This window comes from Argopecten irradians, chromosome 11 (assembly GCF_041381155.1).
Source record: "Argopecten irradians isolate NY chromosome 11, Ai_NY, whole genome shotgun sequence".
NCBI classification, from domain to species: Eukaryota; Metazoa; Mollusca; class Bivalvia; order Pectinida; family Pectinidae; genus Argopecten; species Argopecten irradians.
This window is the reverse complement of record NC_091144.1, coordinates 25,051,166-25,073,493: the sequence shown is the minus strand read 5'-3', so window position 1 is coordinate 25,073,493 and position 22,328 is coordinate 25,051,166. Positions and strand designations below refer to the sequence as shown.

At 33.4% G+C, this 22,328-nt stretch overlaps 2 protein-coding genes across 2 annotated transcripts in view; one reads left to right on the top strand and one right to left on the bottom strand.

Moving 5' to 3' along the window:
- LOC138334498 (uncharacterized) overlaps positions 1–10,781 on the bottom strand; it is a 39,295-nt gene extending 28,514 nt beyond the window's left edge. Inside the window, exon 1 of the mRNA XM_069283156.1 lies at positions 10,773–10,781. Coding sequence (XP_069139257.1) covers positions 10,773–10,781 — 9 coding nt within the window. The remainder of the gene's footprint in view (positions 1–10,772) is intronic.
- Positions 10,782–15,137: 4,356 nt separating this feature from the next.
- LOC138335101 (metal transporter CNNM2-like) overlaps positions 15,138–22,328 on the top strand; it is a 33,982-nt gene continuing 26,791 nt past the window's right edge. Inside the window, exon 1 of the mRNA XM_069284025.1 lies at positions 15,138–15,411. Coding sequence (XP_069140126.1) covers positions 15,286–15,411 — 126 coding nt within the window. The 5' untranslated portion in view covers positions 15,138–15,285. The remainder of the gene's footprint in view (positions 15,412–22,328) is intronic.

Here is a 22,328-nt window from a genome sequence, read left to right as displayed (position 1 = left end):
GGCCATTTTTGATAACTGAAATTCAAAATGGCTGCCATATGACCCCCCCCCCCCCCCCCCCCACACCACCCATGGGACATTGGTTGTCAATGACAACAAGCATAAAATGAAATCATACTAGTCCTAAAACACCATGTTTCGAAAAACAGCCAACAGAAATACACAAGCAACCCCATTGCCAAAAAACACCACCAATGAGTTACCCATGGAAACCTATTTCTCCTCCCCCACAATAATTTTAACAGATGATAATGTTTATGGCCTAATCATAGTCTAATTATCCATTAAAAAATTATATAACCTTGTCTTAAGAATAATATTTATAATAGTGTGGAAGACCTAGGAAGATTGGAAAATTAAAGTTCATGCAAATATCTGGACCGATAATGTATGACCAAAACCCATGCATATCTTATCCTCGATACTCCAGGGATTCCAATCACTTGTGATATCTTATCGAGGATGCGCATATCTGGACCGATATTTTATGCCAAGGTAGCTGGATTTCCCTCACATGTATCTTTAATCTGATATTTTTTTTAATAAATATCTCCAGGTAGCCTTGGGTATAATTTCGCCCAATACCTGTATGGATATCTGAGGGTAGTGCACTACCAGTTTACCTGTATGGGTATCTGAGTGTAGTGCACTACCAGTTTACCTGTACAGTAGTTTAAAAGTGCACTACTGGCATTTCAGGTTAGCTTACACTCAACTGAAAGTTTCACAACAGGTAAATTTCTTATTTTTCAAGCAATTTTGAATATAACAATATTATCAACAATCCTAAATTACCAATCTCGCACAAAATCATGGACTAATTACTAACAGCTAGCTTATAGGTGTTTGCGAACATGAATATATTTTTGTTCGTGTGTGTTTTGTTTTTTTTGGTTTTTTTTACCCATTAATACTTTATAACAAGAAAATTTTGACTTCTCAGATGTGTACATCTTTAAGGGGGACCCTGGCTGTTAATTTCACGTCAGCTTTTGTAAACCAGACCAAATAAACATTTTGAATAAATGTTTGGTTTCCTAACATGTCAACATGAGGTAATGTTTCAGAGTTGGGAAATTTAAAAATTAATAAATTAAGCATTAAACACGAAAGAAGCAGCCAAAACTTTTTTAAGTCAATCAAATAATGCAAATTATATTGAGTAAACCAATCTAACATATCTTATATATAGATGACTTTTCACAATACTACAATGGAATATCATTTTAAGATTTCCTACTTTACAGCCGTAAATTTAAACAGATAGTAAATTTCATCGCCTTGTACATTGCTATATTGCTTCCTCAAGTAGACTTGGCAGGACTGTCAAACGTTGCAATGAGAGTGCCAGAGACTACAGCCACTACGGCACAGACAAGTTCGTTTATCAGCTTTACTAGAAACACTCGCCATGGGCAGCACGTATTCCATATCAACATAGGGCCAGGATCAGTCGGAAGTAATTGTGTATTCTATCACCAAACACTGGCAATTACATTGTACCTTTGTTTGTACAGAGACATTGAAAAGACACGAGATTAAGGTACTGGTCACTCAGTACCACGATGGCCCTTTATTGACGGAAACTGGACATCTGCGGCCAACTTTGATCGAGAAGAAACTTCTCCATTAGAGTTGGCACTACTAACGGTCATTGTAAATATCAACGTCAATATTTCTGCAAAACAATTTGACTGGTGCAGCAGTTAATATATGTTCAGGAATTGGCCTGGACAAGATTGTTCCTTTTGACGATGTACCTCGATAAGTAGAAGTACATGGGGAAATACATCAGAGAAAAAATTATTGTCAAAACAAATATGACCAAAATCCTCATAAATTTCGTCATTAATTGGTGGGAGCTGGTAAAAGTCCCCACAGAGAACAACTTGTATACCTCCAAAGTGATTGTTGGTCCCTCTTACAGTTCTATAAACTAATTCGACCTGTTTCAACACTCTTTTGCTGACCATTGAAACTTCATTGATGATCAGTAGATCAGTATTGAGTATTCTCTTTTTAGTTTGCTCAAACCTCTCATCATGCAAAACTAAATTCACCAAAACTTAGTTAGTATGGCGACCAACCTCAAAACCTGCAAATATATGCAGAGTTATCGCATATAATGCTGAGCATCGCATGCATGCAATGCCAGTGAAGCAAGTAAGACTTACACATTTACCTGCTGATCTTTGCAGCTCAACAGATTGTTCTACCTGTTCCTCTTTGGCCAATCAATGTCCTGATCAATTGGCCATTTTTGATAACTGAAATTCAAAATGGCTGCCATATGACCCCCCCCCCCCCCCCCCCACACCACCCATGGGACATTGGTTGTCAATGACAACAAGCATAAAATGAAATCATACTAGTCCTAAAACACCATGTTTCGAAAAACAGCCAGAGGGGTACATGGAAACCTATTTCTCCTCCCCCACTATAATTTTAACAGATGATTAATGTTTATGGCCTAATCATAGTCTAATTATCCATTAAAAATTATATAACCTTGTCTTAGAATAATATTTATAATAGTGTGGAAGACCTAGGAAGATTGGAAAATTAAAGTTCATGCATATATCTGGACCGATAATGTATGACAAAACCCCATGCATATCTTATCCTCGATACTCCAGGGATTCCAATCACTTGTGATATCTTATCGAGGATGCGCATATCTGGACCGATATTTTATGCCAAGGTAGCTGGATTTCCCTCACATGTATCTTTAATCTGATATTTTTTTTAATAAATATCTCCAGGTAGCCTTGGGTATAATTTCGCCCAATACCTGTATGGATATCTGAGGGTAGTGCACTACCAGTTTACCTGTATGGGTATCTGAGTGTAGTGCACTACCAGTTTACCTGTACAGTAGTTTAAAAGTGCACTACTGGCATTTCAGGTTAGCTTACACTCAACTGAAAGTTTCACAACAGGTAAATTTCTTATTTTTCAAGCAATTTTGAATATAACAATATTATCAACAATCCTAAATTACCAATCTCGCACAAAATCATGGACTAATTACTAACAGCTAGCTTATAGGTGTTTGCGAACATGAATATATTTTTGTTCGTGTGTGTTTTTGTTTTTTTTGGTTTTTTTTACCCATTAATACTTTATAACAAGAAAATTTTGACTTCTCAGATGTGTACATCTTTAAGGGGGACCCTGGCTGTTAATTTCACGTCAGCTTTTGTAAACCAGACCAAATAAACATTTTGAATAAATGTTTGGTTTCCTAACATGTCAACATGAGGTAATGTTTCAGAGTTGGGAAATTTAAAAATTAATAAATTAAGCATTAAACACGAAAGAAGCAGCCAAAACTTTTTTAAGTCAATCAAATAATGCAAATTATATTGAGTAAACCAATCTAACATATCTTATATATAGATGACTTTTCACAATACTACAATGGAATATCATTTTAAGATTTCCTACTTTACAGCCGTAAATTTAAACAGATAGTAAATTTCATCGCCTTGTACATTGCTATATTGCTTCCTCAAGTAGACTTGGCAGGACTGTCAAACGTTGCAATGAGAGTGCCAGAGACTACAGCCACTACGGCACAGACAAGTTCGTTTATCAGCTTTACTAGAAACACTCGCCATGGGCAGCACGTATTCCATATCAACATAGGGCCAGGATCAGTCGGAAGTAATTGTGTATTCTATCACCAAACACTGGCAATTACATTGTACCTTTGTTTGTACAGAGACATTGAAAAGACACGAGATTAAGGTACTGGTCACTCAGTACCACGATGGCCCTTTATTGACGGAAACTGGACATCTGCGGCCATGCCTAGTGTGATCGGAGAAATCTCCATTAGAGTGGAAGAAGATAGATCTGGTAGGCGTACGGTCAATAATTGACCAAAATGTATGTTCCGTGGTCTTCATACGGCACCACGGACTACAGCTGTTCGGATACAGTAATTCCAATAAAATCCATAGGAAACAGTTTATTACTTCTGTCAACGGCTTCAGATGAGATAACATGAAACATTGTAAATATCAACGTCAATATTTCTGCAAAACAATTTGACTGGTGCAGCAGTTAATATATGTTCAGGAATTGGCCTGGACAAGATTGTTCCTTTTGACGATGTACCTCGATAAGTAGAAGTACATGGGGAAATACATCAGAGAAAAAATTATTGTCAAAACAAATATGACCAAAATCCTCATAAATTTCGTCATTAATTGGTGGGAGCTGGTAAAAGTCCCCACAGAGAACAACTTGTATACCTCCAAAGTGATTGTTGGTCCCTCTTACAGTTCTATAAACTAATTCGACCTGTTTCAACACTCTTTTGCTGACCATTGAAACTTCATTGATGATCAGTAGATCAGTATTGAGTATTCTCTTTTTAGTTTGCTCAAACCTCTCATCATGCAAAACTAAATTCACCAAAACTTAGTTAGTATGGCGACCAACCTCAAAACCTGCAAATATATGCAGAGTTATCGCATATAATGCTGAGCATCGCATGCATGCAATGCCAGTGAAGCAAGTAAGACTTACACATTTACCTGCTGATCTTTGCAGCTCAACAGATTGTTCTACCTGTTCCTCTTTGGCCAATCAATGTCCTGATCAATTGGCCATTTTTGATAACTGAAATTCAAAATGGCTGCCATATGACCCCCCCCCCCCCCCCAACCCCCACACCACCCATGGGACATTGGTTGTCAATGACAACAAGCATAAAATGAAATCATACTAGTCCTAAAACACCATGTTTCGAAAAACAGCCAGAGGGGTACATGGAAACCTATTTCTCCTCCCCCACTATAATTTTAACAGATGATTAATGTTTATGGCCTAATCATAGTCTAATTATCCATTAAAAATTATATAACCTTGTCTTAGAATAATATTTATAATAGTGTGGAAGACCTAGGAAGATTGGAAAATTAAAGTTCATGCATATATCTGGACCGATAATGTATGACAAAACCCCATGCATATCTTATCCTCGATACTCCAGGGATTCCAATCACTTGTGATATCTTATCGAGGATGCGCATATCTGGACCGATATTTTATGCCAAGGTAGCTGGATTTCCCTCACATGTATCTTTAATCTGATATTTTTTTTTAATAAATATCTCCAGGTAGCCTTGGGTATAATTTCGCCCAATACCTGTATGGATATCTGAGGGTAGTGCACTACCAGTTTACCTGTATGGGTATCTGAGTGTAGTGCACTACCAGTTTACCTGTACAGTAGTTTAAAAGTGCACTACTGGCATTTCAGGTTAGCTTACACTCAACTGAAAGTTTCACAACAGGTAAATTTCTTATTTTTCAAGCAATTTTGAATATAACAATATTATCAACAATCCTAAATTACCAATCTCGCACAAAATCATGGACTAATTACTAACAGCTAGCTTATAGGTGTTTGCGAACATGAATATATTTTTGTTCGTGTGTGTTTTGTTTTTTTTGGTTTTTTTTTACCCATTAATACTTTATAACAAGAAAATTTTGACTTCTCAGATGTGTACATCTTTAAGGGGGACCCTGGCTGTTAATTTCACGTCAGCTTTTGTAAACCAGACCAAATAAACATTTTGAATAAATGTTTGGTTTCCTAACATGTCAACATGAGGTAATGTTTCAGAGTTGGGAAATTTAAAAATTAATAAATTAAGCATTAAACACGAAAGAAGCAGCCAAAACTTTTTTAAGTCAATCAAATAATGCAAATTATATTGAGTAAACCAATCTAACATATCTTATATATAGATGACTTTTCACAATACTACAATGGAATATCATTTTAAGATTTCCTACTTTACAGCCGTAAATTTAAACAGATAGTAAATTTCATCGCCTTGTACATTGCTATATTGCTTCCTCAAGTAGACTTGGCAGGACTGTCAAACGTTGCAATGAGAGTGCCAGAGACTACAGCCACTACGGCACAGACAAGTTCGTTTATCAGCTTTACTAGAAACACTCGCCATGGGCAGCACGTATTCCATATCAACATAGGGCCAGGATCAGTCGGAAGTAATTGTGTATTCTATCACCAAACACTGGCAATTACATTGTACCTTTGTTTGTACAGAGACATTGAAAAGACACGAGATTAAGGTACTGGTCACTCAGTACCACGATGGCCCTTTATTGACGGAAACTGGACATCTGCGGCCATGCCTAGTGTGATCGGAGAAATCTCCATTAGAGTGGAAGAAGATAGATCTGGTAGGCGTACGGTCAATAATTGACCAAAATGTATGTTCCGTGGTCTTCATACGGCACCACGGACTACAGCTGTTCGGATACAGTAATTCCAATAAAATCCATAGGAAACAGTTTATTACTTCTGTCAACGGCTTCAGATGAGATAACTGTTCAGTTTGGTGACCATTCTGAACTAAATTTCTGCTACATTATCAGCTATAGAGGTCACATCTAATGAAGGATGACTGTGATTTCTATGATCGTTTCGTGTAATTTAAGTACACATGTACATGTAAATAGTTGGAAATAAGTTCGAAAAACAACTATAGGTATAAAAATGTAAAGAAAATACTAGTTTGATTATGATTTATTCTGGTTGAGTCTATCCTTTCAATAGCCAAGGTCATAATTGAAGGTGGGATACACTGTAAATAATATTTGACGTATGATGGTGTTATTAATTGACAGATTTAGACCATCTTCCCTAGCCAATGGTTACGAAGAGTAGGTGTAATCCTTGGCAAACTAGGATGGTACAATACAACTAACTTTACTCATTGGTTTCGTTGTTTGTTTCTCCTTTCTCAGCCCGGACTTACGATCGGTTTCGTCGGAATTCGGGACACCGTGGACACACACAAACGTTTGTTTTCTTTATCTAAAGTTGTTCCACCTCAGTGAAACATGCTGTAAATGAATACGGATCAACAGAACACCTGTAGCTGCCATTTTTATCAATTAAAAGACGACAAAATTTGGGATATCATCTTTTCTTTTTTTCCCTTACTGAATTTCTTCGTCCTAACGGTCCCCTTGACGCCAATCTGATTAAAATACGGATCCTTATTATCACTTCGACAACATCCCATTAGGGGTCACGTTCTGGTGACCTTTGGACCACATGGCAAATCAAATTACTGCTGCCAGAATCTTGACTGGGGACGAATTAGTTTGAAAAAGCTGTCAGACTTATTTTCGTGTATGTAGCCATCTCGCCAAAAGAGCACAAGAAAGCTAAATGTATATGCATACTTGGACGAAATGACGTTTTCAATTGAGATAGTATGGTGAAGAAAATGCATTTGATCTGAAGATAGGTGGTATAAAGGTCATCATAACGTGATCCCATATGGGATGTTGTCAGATCCTCTATTGAACGGAGTGGTTATAAGGATATATGTGTTTAATCAGATTGCCTTGACGCCGCCTTCGTTTTGACCTTTTGGTGAGCGTTCGAATCGGGGTTCCGTGTCTTCTGGTCGATTGACGTCCTATTCAACGCTAAGGTTATTTAAGGGCAGATTGAGCGAGGTATTTTGTGAGCGAATATCTACGTTTGGAGGCTGTGGTGTATTCGTGCTGTGCCTTGTAATAGTGGGACTCTTTCCCTTTTCATAGTGCTATCACACTGAATCAAACATACCCATCTCGGTCACATTATATTAACAATGGGCAAATCAGCCGTTTCATTTCTTTTATATTGAATGGCAGGAGCAGAAATTACCATTTTATATACTATGGTGTGCCGGAGAGGGCACGGAACACTCAGTCAAAAGTGAGGCGGTTTCAAGTTTGACATTAGGAAGAAGTCAGTTAGCAAAAAGAGAAAAGATAAGATCCTAAATTTTGTTGTCTTTTACCACCCCTGGAGGAGGCACACCACAGTCTATAAAAGTGCTAGTTTCTGGTCGTGCTAACCGCTCAGCATAAGTGGCGTGTGACGACTCATTTGCCCTTTGTATAATATGACCAGGTGGTGCGTGCTCGCTGTGCGGTGTTTCTTGCGGAATGCTGCATTGAGAAAGCACTATAAAATTGGCAAGACTATCCACCATTGTAAAGAGACACAACACGAAAATTCCGCAGCCTTCCAAAATTTACAGACTGTCATATATACACACATGCTTACGGGGGGGGGGCGTCTTGGTTGACGTTTAAATAAAACCTACCACCCAACCAGAAGTATAGGAGATGAGACATAATCCAAATGTGACGTTGTGTCAATGCAGAAGTTAGAAACAAAAGATATATTCCATTTGGCCACCTTTTTCTATATGCTGTTGGAGAAGCAAGTGTTTTCCTTATTCAAACACACTAAACACCACCAAATTTAACAATATTTTTTAACATATCGTACAGGTGTTTTATTTTCTGTAATGATTTGTCATCTATTACAATAACACAAAATCGGGTTAATCTATCAGAAAAAAAAATCCCTCAAAGAAAATACATTTATTCAAAATGTTACTGTTACAACGATTCATTATACCTCGGTATGCAGTAATGAACTAACCGACTGTAAAAAAGAGATAATTGATTAATAAGGATTTTACAACATGTAGCTGCTGTAAGGGAGGGAACTCGTATAAAATCTGACTCAACCACTGACTTCTGTGAGTATTTTATGAATATTTTATATTATGTTATTGGTATTTTTTCTCTATCAAAAATAGGAGCAGACGAACTAACATTTTTCTTAAGTACCAACACTTACTTATTTTACACCATTATAACCATTAATAAATTTGAGCTTCTTCTTTGAATTCAAGATAAAAATATTAAAAATAATTAATTGCGTCCCGAAAAAAAATCCATGGCACTATGTCCACATAAACACGATTACATATCAGTTATTGTTGAAATTATTATAAGTATCGTTATGAATGCATCTTTAATTTTGAAAGTATCTGCATGGGGTATTAATGAAGTATACCAGAATATTTGATTAAACAGAAATATGACATGCCTAGATCTATATGTTCTTACATTAAAATGAATTGTGATTGTTATCATATCCTTTTCTGTAAATCAATTTGTAAACATGTAATTCAATACTTGATGTAAAATTTTATGCCTTTAATTATACTCTGGAGAGTACAGCGCAATCATACTACAAAAACACAACTACATTGAAACGAAATATATCGTACTATTGTAACGTTATATGGATATGTAAAGTGCATCGTCTAGACAAATGTATTTCTCTCTTTAAAGCTAAAAGCTCACATCTCTTGTTACTGATGAAAAACAAAAGTACATTACCGTGTGAGGAAGGCTCTGAGTTCTGTCCCCTGGCCAAGACACACAACAGTCTATAGTGCTCAGCGTTAAGGGAGTGGGACGACTGGTTCGCCTGACCTCAGTATAATGAGACCGGATGAGACCGGGTGGGGTGTGTTGATTTTTGTCTTTAGCGGCATGCTTACTTCAATGGTATAGCACTATAAAAAAGGTAAGAGTCCACTATACAAGAAGGTACAACACGAATATATCACAATCTTCCAAAATACGCACCTCGCACTTCAAACACACACAAGACACCACATGCACGGGAGGCCGTTAAGGCTGATAAAAGGAAGTCCATTTATATAATTAACCAAACAAAATATAACCACGTATATGTTTTTGTTGGATTTATATTTATATGAAATGATTTCTGCTTGTATTGTACCAATCACATCGTCATTTTCTCTGAAACTAGACTTACCATCGCAGAAGGAGGCGAGCTCAATGATTTGAATAAATAACAAAAACAATACAATTACACAAAAGAAATGCAAAAAAATAAGGCCAAAGAAATACATCTGTTTTTGGTCACATTGGCAAAAAAACAAGGTCGGTAAGTAGGGATTTTAAAAAAAATATTTTTTGTCGAGTTAATATGCAATAGTGAGTTGTTTACTAAACAGATTAATGTTTATCAATAAAATGATTAAACATTCGTGTCTTTCACTCTTGACTTTTTATTTACAATGAATAAATAGATATTTTACTAAGAATGAAGGTATGAACAGCTCCGATTGGCCTAGAGTAAAACTATTAATAGGAATATCCTAAATTAGTGTCGGGGATATAAAATTGGAGTCGGTCGGGTAACCCTAAACAGAAATGATAAACCAAACAGATTTAATACTATACTGTGTATCCTGCACAAAAAATACTTCGAAAAGATATAAAATGTGTGAATAATATTTTTATTATTGGTTGATTTATCTAAAAAAAAAATCCGTTTTAACTGTAAAAACGAGTTTTATCATTTTGTAGAGTGAGTCATAAAAGTTGTTAGCCTACCGTTAAATGTATACTTATCAATATCAGAACAATATTTAATATATGAATGTTAATTTCCAATACCCTTAGCCTTAGTTATCCCTTACAACATCTATTCAATCTTTCTCTAAACACTTCTATATTCCCATCTTGATCGTGGGGGGGGGGGGGGGATTCACTCTTACAACACACGGAGAACCGATTCTTTCTATCAAACTCTATGCCGCACTAACCTTTACAAAGACTCCTTTCTACCTTCTTCTGTGGACCTATGGAACTCGCTTCCGGACATTATAAAATTTAATCCATCTATTACCTGTCTCAAAAATTTCCTTAATACTGATATCCTAGCTGTCCCTATCTACTATTTTTATTGTAAAACAAGGCACGGCCAGATTCACCACTCCCGTCTTAGAATGCATTGTAGTTCTCTAAACTCTCATCTATATAGTCGTAATCTTATTGTTAGTCCTCGCTGCTCGTGTAACCAATCTGACGAAACTTCTGAACATTACCTTCTCCATCGTGTAAATTACCAACAAACAAGAATGGTACGTTTCAGAAACCTACCCCATGACTATGATATTAATACTTTACTCTATGGTAACCCTAATATGCCCGATCAGTACAATGTAAACATTTTTGATACGGTTCAAAATTTTATCAGTCGCTCAAACCGTTTCAAGTAGATATAAATACATGAATCCATCAGAACTACTCTACTGTCCATCTTAAAACCAATCTGATCTTTTTCGTATATTGGTTATATACTCATGGCCCGTTTTAGTTTTACTAATGATCAAACTATGGCCGATTTATCAACAAATCTCTGGTTTTGTATGGTTGAAAAATAAACACCATTTTTCCCTACTCAATCCCTGCATCCTTCCCTTTCCCTACCAAGCACTACATATAATTAGCACTGAAAATTCTTATAAATCAGTACTGTCCTATTGCCTATAAGTTATATATATATATGGAGACGGATTAACATAAGTACATTGTACTTGTTTCTGTATCCAACCTTTTTGACATGTATATTGCACTGTATCGTTATTGAATTGAATAAAATATTGTTTAAACCAATTTCCATAACACGAAATTAATGACAGAGTATAACGAAGGGGAATAACTCTAGTAGATCTGCATATTAATGGTCCTTATTGACTTAATAATGAATGCACTCTAGAACTTCTGATCCAGTATTATTTGTTTCCATGGGAAATAACTCTGTAGGCTTTGCGTTATTATTTTTCTAACGTAAAAAAAATAATCAAGAAACATAATATTTGAAATGCATGAAGCTTGCTACCGTTATCTGTACATTGTACGACGGATTATACAAATGATAGATGAGCTGAATCCTTTGATCGTGAAAAGGAAAAATATAATAGATATTGAATAGAATATGAAAAGAACATTTGTATATATATGTATTGATTGACAGATAGGTACGTATACGTGAAATGTGTCATCAAAAGTTAATATTGTTGGGGGTACCTGAGATAGATAGATCTAATGCTCTGCGTTATACATTGTATACATATTGGTAGAAATTTCAAAAATACAAATCACACAAAACAAATTGTACCCTTTGCCATTATATGATCATTTACTTTCATACCATTTCGATTTAGCAACGATACATCGTTTAAAGATGCTCCACCGCTGAAAATGGTATTTTTTCACTATCAAAAACACGAGCAGACGATTTAGTATTTTTCTTCGGTTACAAAAGTTACTTACTTTACACCATTACCACCATTGGAAAGTTTGGGCTTCTAATTTTCAAGTTAAAGTTACAAAAAATAATTAATTGCATCCCGAAAAAATTCCGTGGCACTATATCCTTTACGGAATTAAGTACTGATTGCGGATGTACTAAGGGCAAAATAAATTATTTTATATTATTTTTTGTGTTAATTAGACATATATTTACACGATTAAACACCAATTGTTGTTCAAGTGATTAATATCATTTATGCTCTGTCGGCGGTGGAGCATCTTTAATAAGTGATCAGTACTGAAGGATTTAATTATTTTCTGGTTATTTAATAATGTGGAAAATTCGGCTGATTTGAATTCTTTCCTTTTTTTCCTTATTTATCTTTATTACTATTATATTATATTTTTATTCTAAGAAATTTATGGCAATGATACGCACGTAAAGTTTCAAAATGCTTATTATAATGATATGCTAATAATTACCTTAGAGTAATGCAAATTTCCGGAAAATGTTTGTAATATGGTTCCGATCGTTATATTGACATCACTTCCGGAATATGGATGAAACTGTTTGGAAATATATTGTTTTGCTGTTTGTTTTGATACGGTTTTGTCAGCATGCGCATGCAGAATGCCAGGTGTTTGATGCACCAAAAGTATACGCAATCATATCTAATGAAGATGGAAGCACGCGTGATAAAGACGGCAATTTGCTCATATACGCTAATATGCAGCAGACATTGCAGTTGGTGGGGAGGAACCTGACGGACCTCAGTAAGGTTACCTTCACGACTCATGGTGCCAGCCAACCAGATTCACCCTGCAACGAATATGACCAGTCGGATACATATGAGGTAAAGAGCGGTTAATTCACGAATTATACTTAACACGTGCACGATTTTATTTAAATTAATCCAATACATGATTGCGAAATCTTATGTTCGGGGGCCCCAGGCGGGGTTATATAAATTTACCGGTAGGGCCGAATTGTCATTAGGAATAATTTCATGTTATTCCTATTTTCACCTGTTCGTGTATAATTTCTGCTCCGAATTAAGCTTGTATTGATGTTTAAGCTTGAGGTTAATATTAGAAATATGTTATATTAATATGTCTTGAATATCAATATGACAACAGGCCAAGCAAAAGAAATTGTAATGACGACTTACATGTACTACAGCAATCTACTTGTACAAGGATACATACACATGAGATTGTGTCAAGGTCAACATACTATTTATTCTGAAAACTTAAGCAAAAAATATTTTAAGAATTCAAGTCTGAAACAATGAATCTTAATTTTTATTTATTATGCAACAGTTTGATAATCAGTATTAATGTTTTGTCCATTTTATATTGTAAATTAAATATTAGTGTTAAAATTTATTGATGAAGACAGTTTTCAGGTAAAATATTTTGTTAATTTGTTTTATATACTATTAATAGTCATGGTTTTTCTGATATTACATATGTAAGAGTTAAATTGTGACTAAACTTTAAAGACTTTGCTATGTTTTATAAACATATATATAGCAACTAAATTGTTAAAATTGCATTTACATACATTTTGTTGGTTGTGATCATTCATAACCAAGTGCTTTATTCTGCTTAATAAAATGGATTGGTAAATCTAGAATACCATAGCTTTATCTGTATAAATATAGGTTTATACCAAATACATGTATCGATCCACACAAACAAAACAATAGTAAATAATAAATTCATGCATGCTTAATTGTTAGTTTTTAGAAAAATATAACGGCATTGAATAACTTGATAAATCTATAACCCCCACCCCACGTATCCCCTTCCCACTTTTTTTTTTGACAAATGACCAATATGAAAAGCTACAGTGTAGCTATATATAGTTATCAGTGCTTTGCCCCAGAACCAGTCAACGTGTTCAAAAAGTGTATGAATGGTTATGTGGTGAGATTGATGGTCAGTGAGCTGACAGAATGACACTAACACGTATGTAGCGCTGCAGGCACCACCTATCTGTAGGCTATTTACTACAGACAACAGCCTGTAATGTTACAAAACTAGTGCCGCACCTCAGAGTTTTAGAATAATATCATGTAAATAATATTGCATTCGACTTCCATATATTTGCATTATACGTATGTATTGTAAATGCAAATGAAATGCAAAAGTTATGTTTTATTGTTGATTTAAATATGTTTATTAGGAATTCCACAGGATGAATTAAATTAGAGGATTTTTGAATTTCATAAGTTTAAATTAGCTATTTAACAAAATAGTCTTTTCATAAATATGAACTAATGCTACAATACTGTGGTAATATGTGTCTATAATTTAAGGACTTTTGTGCGATATTGTTGGGGGTACCTGAGATAGATAGATCTAATGCTCTGCGTTATACATTGTATACATATTGGTAGAAATTTCAAAAATACAAATCACACAAAACAAATTGTACCCTTTGCCATTATATGATCATTTACTTTCATACCATTTCGATTTAGCAACGATACATCGTTTAAAGATGCTCCACCGCTGAAAATGGTATTTTTTCACTATCAAAAACACGAGCAGACGATTTAGTATTTTTCTTCGGTTACAAAAGTTACTTACTTTACACCATTACCACCATTGGAAAGTTTGGGCTTCTAATTTTCAAGTTAAAGTTACAAAAAATAATTAATTGCATCCCGAAAAAATTCCGTGGCACTATATCCTTTACGGAATTAAGTACTGGATTGCGGATGTACTAAGGGCAAAATAAATTATTTTATATTATTTTTTGTGTTAATTAGACATATATTTACACGATTAAACACCAATTGTTGTTCAAGTGATTAATATCATTTATGCTCTGTCGGCGGTGGAGCATCTTTAATAAGTGATCAGTACTGAAGGATTTAATTATTTTCTGGTTATTTAATAATGTGGAAAATTCGGCTGATTTGAATTCTTTCCTTTTTTTCCTTATTTATCTTTATTACTATTATATTATATTTTTATTCTAAGAAATTTATGGCAATGATACGCACGTAAAGTTTCAAAATGCTTATTATAATGATATGCTAATAATTACCTTAGAGTAATGCAAATTTCCGGAAAATGTTTGTAATATGGTTCCGATCGTTATATTGACATCACTTCCGGAATATGGATGAAACTGTTTGGAAATATATTGTTTTGCTGTTTGTTTTGATACGGTTTTGTCAGCATGCGCATGCAGAATGCCAGGTGTTTGATGCACCAAAAGTATACGCAATCATATCTAATGAAGATGGAAGCACGCGTGATAAAGACGGCAATTTGCTCATATACGCTAATATGCAGCAGACATTGCAGTTGGTGGGGAGGAACCTGACGGACCTCAGTAAGGTTACCTTCACGACTCATGGTGCCAGCCAACCAGATTCACCCTGCAACGAATATGACCAGTCGGATACATATGAGGTAAAGAGCGGTTAATTCACGAATTATACTTAACACGTGCACGATTTTATTTAAATTAATCCAATACATGATTGCGAAATCTTATGTTCGGGGGCCCCAGGCGGGGTTATATAAATTTACCGGTAGGGCCGAATTGTCATTAGGAATAATTTCATGTTATTCCTATTTTCACCTGTTCGTGTATAATTTCTGCTCCGAATTAAGCTTGTATTGATGTTTAAGCTTGAGGTTAATATTAGAAATATGTTATATTAATATGTCTTGAATATCAATATGACAACAGGCCAAGCAAAAGAAATTGTAATGACGACTTACATGTACTACAGCAATCTACTTGTACAAGGATACATACACATGAGATTGTGTCAAGGTCAACATACTATTTATTCTGAAAACTTAAGCAAAAAATATTTTAAGAATTCAAGTCTGAAACAATGAATCTTAATTTTTATTTATTATGCAACAGTTTGATAATCAGTATTAATGTTTTGTCCATTTTATATTGTAAATTAAATATTAGTGTTAAAATTTATTGATGAAGACAGTTTTCAGGTAAAATATTTTGTTAATTTGTTTTATATACTATTAATAGTCATGGTTTTTCTGATATTACATATGTAAGAGTTAAATTGTGACTAAACTTTAAAGACTTTGCTATGTTTTATAAACATATATATAGCAACTAAATTGTTAAAATTGCATTTACATACATTTTGTTGGTTGTGATCATTCATAACCAAGTGCTTTATTCTGCTTAATAAAATGGATTGGTAAATCTAGAATACCATAGCTTTATCTGTATAAATATAGGTTTATACCAAATACATGTATCGATCCACACAAACAAAACAATAGTAAATAATAAATTCATGCATGCTTAATTGTTAGTTTTTAGAAAAATATAACGGCATTGAATAACTTGATAAATCTATAACCCCCACCCCACGTATCCCCTTCCCACTTTTTTTTTTGACAAATGACCAATATGAAAAGCTACAGTGTAGCTATATATAGTTATCAGTGCTTTGCCCCAGAACCAGTCAACGTGTTCAAAAAGTGTATGAATGGTTATGTGGTGAGATTGATGGTCAGTGAGCTGACAGAATGACACTAACACGTATGTAGCGCTGCAGGCACCACCTATCTGTAGGCTATTTACTACAGACAACAGCCTGTAATGTTACAAAACTAGTGCCGCACCTCAGAGTTTTAGAATAATATCATGTAAATAATATTGCATTCGACTTCCATATATTTGCATTATACGTATGTATTGTAAATGCAAATGAAATGCAAAAGTTATGTTTTATTGTTGATTTAAATATGTTTATTAGGAATTCCACAGGATGAATTAAATTAGAGGATTTTTGAATTTCATAAGTTTAAATTAGCTATTTAACAAAATAGTCTTTTCATAAATATGAACTAATGCTACAATACTGTGGTAATATGTGTCTATAATTTAAGGACTTTTGTGCTAAGTACCAGTTAAACAGTTGACTCACATACTTAATCATATATTGATAAACCTGCTGCCAGGAAATGACACACATGCTTTAACATTATTAATGATGCATGAACATGTATATTTGTATCACTATTGCACATTAGAAGTATCACTATAAAGAAATGAAAGGTTAATAATATTAATTTGTTTTCATCATAAATGCACAAGTTCATGAATCATCACTCATTGTATAAAGTACAAGTGTCCATGAAGCATATAGTACTAGGTGTGCATACACCCATGATATTTTATGTATAGGTTGTATATCTAATGTTCAAAATTTTAAGTTTTCAAAAAAAAAAAATGTTAAAAACTAAAGATGAAATAAGGTTTATTCATTTTTCTTATAAGGCCAGCCCTCATAAATTGTTTGTTTCCCCTTTAACGACCCATACCAGACATTGTTAGGTAAGTAGATTTTTTTTTTTTTTTTTTTGTTTGTTAGACAACAAATACCCAAAATTATTAATTCCTTTCCAAAACTGACATCATAAAAGTATAAAATGTATTATAAGAACAGAAACAAAACAGAGAACACTGTTATAAATATTAAATGATACACATTCGCATTGAAAGTACATTGTATTTTGAAAGAGAACAAAAAAATGAACATAAAAAATAATCAAATATTTTTAGTAGGGGTTGTTTTGGGTGGGTAGGTCGGAAAGGGGAAACAATATTTTATTATAAGCCTAATATGTATATACATATATATTATAGTCTTTATTTTAGGAACAGATGTTGCAGTTGTTAAGTAGAACTTTTTACAAGAGTCACTTACATTGAGTCTAAACACATGTATATTTTTGCATTTTGACGGACATCTGTCCGAATATTGTATAGCTCACAAAGAGACATCTGTCTTGAGGCTACGTACAGAACTCACCGATTGGACCGGATCAACACAAAGCTGTAATTACATTTGTTTACAGACATATACAAGGCATTCTTGACACAAAGTAAATACCATGAATATGTATATAGGTATGAATGATTTATATCATGATAATTACTCAGAACAAAAAAATCTTTGATAGACATTGTTATGGTGCAGCTCCTCATACTGTATCAACCAAATAAGCACACATGGCACTTAAAAATGGCAATATAAATCATAATTTATATGGTACAGAATGTCATTTACCAAATTGCATTGCAATATGCAGAAGAAGAAGAGAAACCTACACAGCTAGATTTCATAATTTCAGATTACATTTGAATCAAGGTAAATGAATTGTGCAGGCCTCAAAAATTGAATAAAATGAGGATGGGGCACTTATAGGGACAGGGACGCTTATAAGGTCAAATACAATATGCTAATTACAACATCTTGAAGTCGTATAATTAATTGCATAACAATGAATTCTACATCATATTAAACTAGAGTATATTTTAATTTGATCAAGATGGATTATAACGTCATCAAATTAAATAATTAATGTCATTTAGTCGCATAGATATAAGTAATTATGGCCTTTAATTTTTTTAATTCATTTTTTTTTTTTTTCAAATTAAACAAAGACTTTATAAAAAACAAAAATGTACATTTATAATGCACAAGTGCAATAATGTGTTAATGTTTAATGCCATATTGACTACCCGTATACACATGTATATAGAAGCTACCAGTAAAGGTATAAAAAAATAGTTTAAATTATATGTACAAGTAAATTTAAAGTGCGTTTGGCATTTTTAAGGATTTTATCTCCATTATAATCTCCTTTATGTATAATTCATAGCTGATAGCTATAGCCTTAAAGCTGGAGGCTTAATATTGGGGCCCTTTGAATTTGGAGTTTTAGGTCATAAATACAAAAACCATTTTTTTTTAACCCACAAAAATAAAAAGTGAAATTGCATTTGGGAATCATCTTGTAAGCACGCTGCTATTCCCTTATTTCTCATAGGAAATCATTTTTGTATTCTTATATGACTCTTTTATCATGTTAAATCATTTTATATTTACACATATAAACTATATTTAAGTATCCATTGGGAAATATTTCCACTAATTGGGAAAGAATACAATGAGTCAGTTTCAATTGGGAATACTGAATTGGGCCATATATATCATCTTCGAAATGCACTGCAGAATATATATATAAGACCCTGGTAATAAAAAAGAACTGATTATCAACACTAAGTTTGTTGAGACGTTTTTTTCATTTCACCTTCTTTGAAAATTATATACGTTTACTGCTACCTTTATTATATTCAACATGTATAATGCTAGTAGCTATATAAGTGTGTATATGATTCTCACCAGTAGAGGCATTTTTTTCTGAGTGAGTATCTAATTAAATTAAGTTGATTAATACACTGTATATTGTATTCATACCATAGTGTAACATTTCTATACAGTTTTATTTATATTCAATTCTTTGTGTTAAACTTGGCAGTTGAGTTGTTTTATGTAAAGCATAAAAATACCTGATGCTAAAAATAAACATACTAATCTAATTTGTACCTATTAGCACTGATCAGCGATATTATGATCAATGAATTACAGTGTATACAATACACAGAGAGACGTCATTGTATTGTGCCTTCATGTTAGGTTAGCACGAAAAAACCAAGTCAGGGGTATAAAGATCAAAGCCATCCTATCTAAATCTGTATCAGACCAATGTTTTGTTGTCTGGGGGAGATATGTATAGATGTCAAGCATGTCATTGAATAGATAGCTTTTATCATTTGTTGTGTTATAATTTGATCAGGTGTACGTAGTCTTTAAAGTCACAGCATACTTGACCAAAACCTTTGCTCTGTTTATATAAAGTCTATACTTAGTATTAACGTAAAACCTCCTAACACAAATCTAGAAATTGAATAGAAAATGACTTGTCTAGGCAAGTCAATGAAAGAAAATATAATATATTTTATTAACTTTTACTGAAAAAATAATTTTTGATTAGATTTGACCCTAGCTAGTTAAAAAAGATTTGATAAAAAGGGGAAGCTTTTAAGGGGCTTTAATTGCTGAGAGAGGAGTCATTGCCAGTAGAATACAGTACTAAGCTGTTTTTATAGGCTTTTAGTATATAAGTTTAGATATGATTACAAATGTAGCCTTTTAAAGATTGGCTGCTTATTTATAGATACCAAGTGTACATATGTTGTGTGTATCTTATAGTGCATTGAAACTGTTAATAGTATGGAAAAACATCATTTTTAAAACTTCATCTTTCAGGCATTTCTATATATGATGCAAACATATTCCTGTACGTAGAATGTGTAATTATTTAATCTCATAAAGTGGCATCAGAAAGTAGAATGTGTAATTATTTCATCTCATAAACTGGCATCAGAAAAATTAGAATATATTTGGGAAAATATTGACTTTAAATTGGGAAATACCTGCTTTGGCCACTTTATGAACCAAATAATGTCAATGCAGTGAGAGGAGGAGTTCCAAAAGAGATAAAGTCATTGTTAAATAAATGCACTAATTACTGTCATTTACTAATTAGGGACCGATAAATTACTTGGACCTTCAGAAGGTCCCAAAAATTTATTCAATGCTGCAATACACGTATTTTACAATGTACCTAATTCTATGTTACAGTAATTAAAAAATATAAGTCATTATATTGCTTCTACAATAATTTTTATGAAAGAAAAATCCCTTCTTTTAAGAGTCATTTAGTTTGTGTTAGAATTACGTTACTGTCCAGGCCTATCTGGTTAATTTAATATGAATAATAGTTTATGTCAGAAAGTGGGTCAACAACCTTAAAGCTTGTCCCAGTTATAAAGCAGTTATTACCGTGGTAATTTTCCAGACAATTTTATCTACATATTTATATTTACTTTGAGCTGTATATATAACATAGTACTATGATAAGTTTGTAAAAGATTAAATAGTCTATTGCTAACATGCTGTGCTGTTGGAGGAGGTTATTATCACTATAGACCAGCTTAAGGTCAAGGTCATGTCAGTATAACTTAGAGAATGCCTGAACTTGTATATATACATATAATACACGATAACACATCGCAACAAGTCATGTTATTCAAAATACAATATGAATCATATACATGTGTACTTCTTTTTCTTATCATTCTGCAATGGTGCCATGCAGCTATATGACTTTCCTAGGCCTGCTGTCCCAATATTGCAGGTTCATCTACTATAATTAATGGCCACATGGCCAATTGGTTATGGTATATGTCCCAAAATATTACCACAAGCCCTCCACCTTGGGATACAAGTTCAAATCCCTTTTGGGACAGTTGCCTGATATACTAACCACTGGTCTCTGGGTAATCCAGTTTTCCTCCACCAACAAATTAAACCTGGCATGTTTTTAAAACCAAAATAATGTATGGTCATATAAGGTAATTAAAAGACATATATACATAACTTTTCAGGGTTTTTTTTGTAATCACTAACATATACAATGATCAAACATTGTACCAATGATCTAGAATAAAGATGAAAGACGTTTATTATACAATTATTTGTGCAGATAAACCTATGATATCGAACAGTCGTCTTGTAAACATCCCTGCCATCTTGGACAGTCGTAATTGAAAAACTGACAAATACCAAAGTATTTCGTATAAAGGCCCAAAGGGACATGGCACAAATTTCTAACCAACACTGAACAGTATATATATATATAATATAAAATACTGAACAATATATATGATATATGTATGTACTATAGTATCAAGGGTATGAACTCTACGGTAGAGGAAAATGGACATATTTTTTTAATCCAAGTTTTTATTAGTAAACGGGCTCTACATATCAGTGACCCATATGATTTACCATAAAGAGGAATGATTGATACTATAATACATATATTGTTTGTTAGAAATTCATGCCAGGTCCCTGTGTATAGGCCTACTCATTTTCTATAGCTGCTAATATGTTTGTTTCTGTTTTTCCTGTGCAAAAATTTAAATGATCGGGTCACCACAATTACCCAATTGTTTTGTATATAGGCCTATAGCCAATATTGATTGGGTCACTTGATATTTTCCGGAAATCCAGAGTTTCCTTGAACTACTTCGTATTGTTTCGGTTTGTATTTATTGGGGGGCACATTAATTATATTAAATTTTTTATATTTATTTTACGAAACTTCACAATTGTTCTCAGTAACATCTAACCTGGCTTTAGTCAACATTTTATGCAGAGAGAACATGGTAATGTTCTTGTAAATGTTTATGATTACAAATTAAAAAATCTGAAAAGTTAAGTATATGTGCCTTTAACATAGCTATTTTCATCTTTTCTCTTCTTCTTAACTGACTTTTTTCTTAACATTGATATGTCACAAATAAAAGAAATAATCTTTTTTTCAATTTGCCTATCAATGTAATGAAAAAAGTTTTATCATTTATATTTACTATATATATATATATATATAAATGATATATATAATGGTTTTTGTGACACTTG